Consider the following 4,702-nt stretch of genomic DNA (forward strand, 5'->3'; position numbering starts at 1 on the left):
AAGGGCAGGAGCATGAACAAGGACCCATATCTGTATTTGCACATATCGTTCGTCCTTTAGGATCCCCGACGTTTCAGGATATGGACCTTGGGGATCTAGCAAAGGCGCGGTGGTATGTATTGCATAATTGTGAAGAAATAGAGTCATACTTGGAGTAAGTCTTTCGTCGATTATTATTTTCTCTACATACGATGATCTTAGTGTTTCTTGCTAATGACGTGCCATTTATGTGTAGCGAACACATAGACGAGATGAAGTCCAAATTTCCCACAAATTATGATCGAATGAATCAGGATCATTTTTCAGAATGATTCACCAACCGTGTAAGATTTCACATTGCATCTCACCACACTTAGCATTTTCGTTGTATTGCACATTATTTTAACTCATGAAAATCCCTAAACAATTATATTCTGTACATGATAATAGATGAAGATGTTGTGCACAAGCAACTCTGCGGAGGCGTCTGATGCATTATACTTACTGGCATGTGGCTCTGATAGACGTGTATCTAGATATACAGGTTGTATTGTAAACGGGATTCGATTCCACACCGAAGAACGTGAGAAGTACAAGACCACACAAAATAGTGGGGTGGTTGTGAAGGGAACAAATGAGGAGGATGAAATTGACTTTTATGGCATTTTGACAGATATTATTGAGCTGAGTTATTGTATGAGAAAGCGGGTGTACTTATTTAGATGTGATTGGTGGGACATTGGAAATAAGAAGTTGGGAATACAGACTGACAACTACTTTACTAACGTAAATTTATCTCGGAAGTGGTTTAAGGACGACCCATTTGTCCTCGCCAGCCACGCCGAACAAGTATTTTATCTCGCTGATACTAAGTTAGGCGGCTCTTGGCACGTGGTGCAGAAAATAAAGCCCAGGAACGTATTTGACGTTCCTGTACTAGAAGTTGAAGATAGCGAGGACAGGAGAAATGACACGTTTAGGGTTGAAGAAGCATATCAAGAAGACATGCTATCTAGGGATACAGGGACTGATTCAAATGTTGATATTGATGTGGTGCAATTAGATAGAAATGATGTGCCACCTGATCATGTTGATGCCTCAATAATACATGATATTGTTACAGATGATAGCGGTTTCATTGATGATGATGTTACGGACAATGAGGATGAAATACTGATCAGTGATAGTGATGGTGAAGAAATAACTCTAAGCGATAGTGATACAGACGACGATTATTAAATGTACACATGATTTACATGTCATTTTTCAATTCGAATAATTTATGTATTCCATGTATACGTGAAAATTACAAGTCATGATTAATTCTTTTTATTGACTTGTTTATAATCCACATTTGCAGTTAAGTCAATTTCTGATCATGTCCTCCTTAAACCGGAGCGTAGCAGAATCACGCAACATACTTCATTAGCTGTTGCAGATTGATATTTCAGTCCTATCTTCTTCTGGTAGGGCCATAGAGATACTCGGTCTGGTCGATGAGTGTAGAGTGGAATATATCGAAGATGACTTAGATGAAAGATTATGCTATCTCAAAGAAATTTCAGGGCTAATGGAGATATATAATCGCGGGAAACGAGATATGAAAGATGCGACTCTGTCACTTGCACATCTGAATGGAGTCCCAAGAGACCAGATATCTCCTATTGTGACTGGCATGTTGGCTGTAAATATGTCGAGTGCTTCGCACGAAATGACATATGCTTCTGAAGTATACGATAGCTTACGCAGGGAGTACTTCGGATAGTTTATCTCAAAGTTGTTTTGTATTACAACGAAATATGTGTATTTAATATAGAATGACAATTTATAATGGAATTTTTAATGATTATAAATTAAAGCTTATAATTTTATTATATTCTGCTTGCATTATAGTGTAATGGTCTAATCATATTTTAATCATCTCTCTAAGCATAAACACATGCATTGTACCGTCAACACTACTTGTACAATGTTTTAGTATATTCCACTTGTATTGACATTGTTTAAATTTATAAGTTCATAGCTCGCACATATTCAGTGATAACACCAGGTGGGAGAGTACGTCGTTCGCGCACTGGATCTACCCCTTCTACTCGTGAAGTGACGGAGCCAGCATCGCCGTCACATGTTGCATCGCAGGCGTCTGATCCCTCAGTCGCGCATACACAGGACACTGCATGTAAGTCTAGGCGTATATTTCTTTTAATGATTTCTGTTTATGTTTAAAGTTACATATTTCTTTTGCAACAGTGTCGTCGACCAGCCAACGTGGACGTGGACCCACGCGTGGGTTGCTTTTAGAGCGACTTACGCGTAAGGGTAGGGTGACGTAGAGTTCCCACAGGACTGCATTAGACCTGTTGGGAACAATGCCATGTTGTTTACGTCGGAGGTCGGTGTCTTATGTTGATCTTTGATCCCCCCACCACTCCTCGTTGGGGGGACGTGACAGATGATGTGCGGCAGCTCATCCGTCAGCGCCTTCAGGTAAATTTTAGAAAATTAAAATTTATTTTATAAAAGTTTATTTACAGTTAAGTTATTTTCTTAATAAGTTTATTATCTTAATCTATTATTTACGAAACTGCAGGATAAATTTGACTTGGATTTGAGTGTTCCGCACATCTCCCATGCCGTCGACGACATGATGAAGGAGCGGTTTAAGGATTACCGCAGTAAGTTACACCCGCAATACAAGCAGTGCATGAGCCACGAGGAGGCCGTACAGTCCGCACCGTTGTACGTGACCGATGAGGATTGGCGGATACTCTGCGATAGGTTTTCGTCTGATTCTTTTTAGGTAATATTTACATATTTATGATATCTTAACATAATAATTAAATTCGTAATTAATAACAATGTATTATGAATAACGTGTTCAGAAGAGGAGCAAAATAAATTCTGACAATAGAGGAAAGTTAGAAGTGAACCACATAGCTGGTTCAAAGTCATTTGTACGACTTCGTCACAACATGGTAAGAAGATACTGGTAATTATTACGTTTATATATTCTTTCCATGCATTTATATTAATTCTATTGTCTTTTCGACTGCGCAGCGAGATTCCATCACTGGCCAGGAGCCCGGACCAGTAGACTTTTACAAAGGGACTCACTGTCGGCAGGCGACAGGATCTTGGGTACATCCTAGAGCCAGCGAGATTTGGGTAAAGATCCTTACATTGTAAAATTTATTTGCATTAAATTATAATAATGTCATTTATTATGAAAATTCATATGTTTTCATTACAGGAGGAGATGAACACCTTACGCAGTCAGCCCACTCCCGATGGTACTCAGCGGAGTGAGCCAGAGATCCTGAGTCAGGTGCTTGGTACCCGTTCTGGATATGTGCGTGGGTTTGGCCATGGTGCCAAGCTCATGGCACCCGCTAGAGCTGCCTCCAGCCGATCCATCGTCGTTGGCGACAGCGCCGTACGCCGAGCTGATACTGCAGAGAGAGAGGTTCAGCAGCTACGGGTCATCGTCGATGACATCAAAGATCAGCTGGATAGACAGAGGGAGGAGCAGGCGAGGCAGAGGGAGGAGCAGGAGAGGAGGATGGAGGAGTAGGAGAGGAAGATGGACGATCAGCTGGCGAGGCAGAGGGAGGAGCAAGAGAGGAGGATGGAGGAGATGCAGGTGGAGCATGAGCGACGGATGATGGAGATGTTTCAGGTTATCGCTGCACGCTTATCCACTGATGCCCCAGCGCCTCCGCCTTCATCTGTATAATTTTTTTATATATTTATTTATTATGTTAAGTTTTGAATGAATGTGATGCGGATAAGATTGTTTGTGTTTGGATGAATGTAGTTTATATTTGGGTTTGGGTTTGGGTTAATTTAATTAGATGGATGTGAATATGAATATGATGAAATATATATATATAATAGGTGTATATCAGGATGAATATGATGAAATATATTGTTAACAGGTGTATCTCAGGAATTTTGTGCGGAATTTCAAGAGGTATATTTAAAAAAAAAAAAAGACTTTTAGCAACGAAAATTTTTGTAGCTAAAAGTATTGTAAATTTATTTTTAGCAACGAAAATCTTCACTGCTAAAAAGGCTTCTAAAGTTTTTTAGCAACGAATATTTTCGTTGCTAAAGGTGTAACGAATTTTTTGGCAGCGAAAACTTTCGCTGCTAAAGGTCATGTAAAGGTTCTTTATCGACGAAAATTATCGTTGCTAGAAAGGAACGAATTTTTAGCAGCGAATATTTTCGCTGCTAAAAAGTCTTGTATAGTTTTTTTGCGATGAAAATATTCGTCGCTAAAAACTGAACAACTTTTAGCAGCGAAAATTTTCGCTGCTAAAAGTTTTGTATAGTTTTTTTATGACGAAACTATTCATCGCTAAAAACTGAACTACTTTTATCGCTGCTAAAAGCCTTGTATAGTTTTTTTTACGACGAAACTATTCGGCGCTAAAAACTGAACTGCTTTTAGAAGCGAAAATTTTCGCTGCTAAAAGCCTTGTACAGTTGTTTTTGCCATGAAAATTATCGTCGCTACAAGTAATGAATTTTTTAGCAGCGAAAATTATCGTTGTTAAAAGTCTGTATATGTTTTTGGCGACGAAACCATTCGTCGCTAAAAAGTGAATAATACTTTTAGCAGCGAAAATTTTCGCTGTTAAAAGTCTGGTACAGTTTTTGTGGCGACGAAATTTTTCGTCGCTAAAAGTAACAAATTTTTAGCAGCAAAAATTTCGCTGCT

At 39.1% G+C, this 4,702-nt stretch overlaps 1 protein-coding gene across 1 annotated transcript; it reads left to right on the forward strand.

Annotated features, from left to right (window-relative positions):
* The first annotated feature begins 2,382 nt into the window (after positions 1-2,382).
* On the forward strand, positions 2,383-3,550 carry LOC131228776 (uncharacterized). The gene is made up of 3 exons (XM_058224642.1): positions 2,383-2,466; positions 3,037-3,144; positions 3,230-3,550. The coding sequence occupies exons 1-3, from the start codon at positions 2,383-2,385 to the stop codon at positions 3,548-3,550; spliced, it is 513 nt and encodes a 170-aa protein (XP_058080625.1).
* Positions 3,551-4,702: the final 1,152 nt, after the last annotated feature.

This window comes from Magnolia sinica, chromosome 16 (genome assembly GCF_029962835.1).
Source record: "Magnolia sinica isolate HGM2019 chromosome 16, MsV1, whole genome shotgun sequence".
Lineage (NCBI taxonomy): Eukaryota > Viridiplantae > Streptophyta > Magnoliopsida > Magnoliales > Magnoliaceae > Magnolia > Magnolia sinica.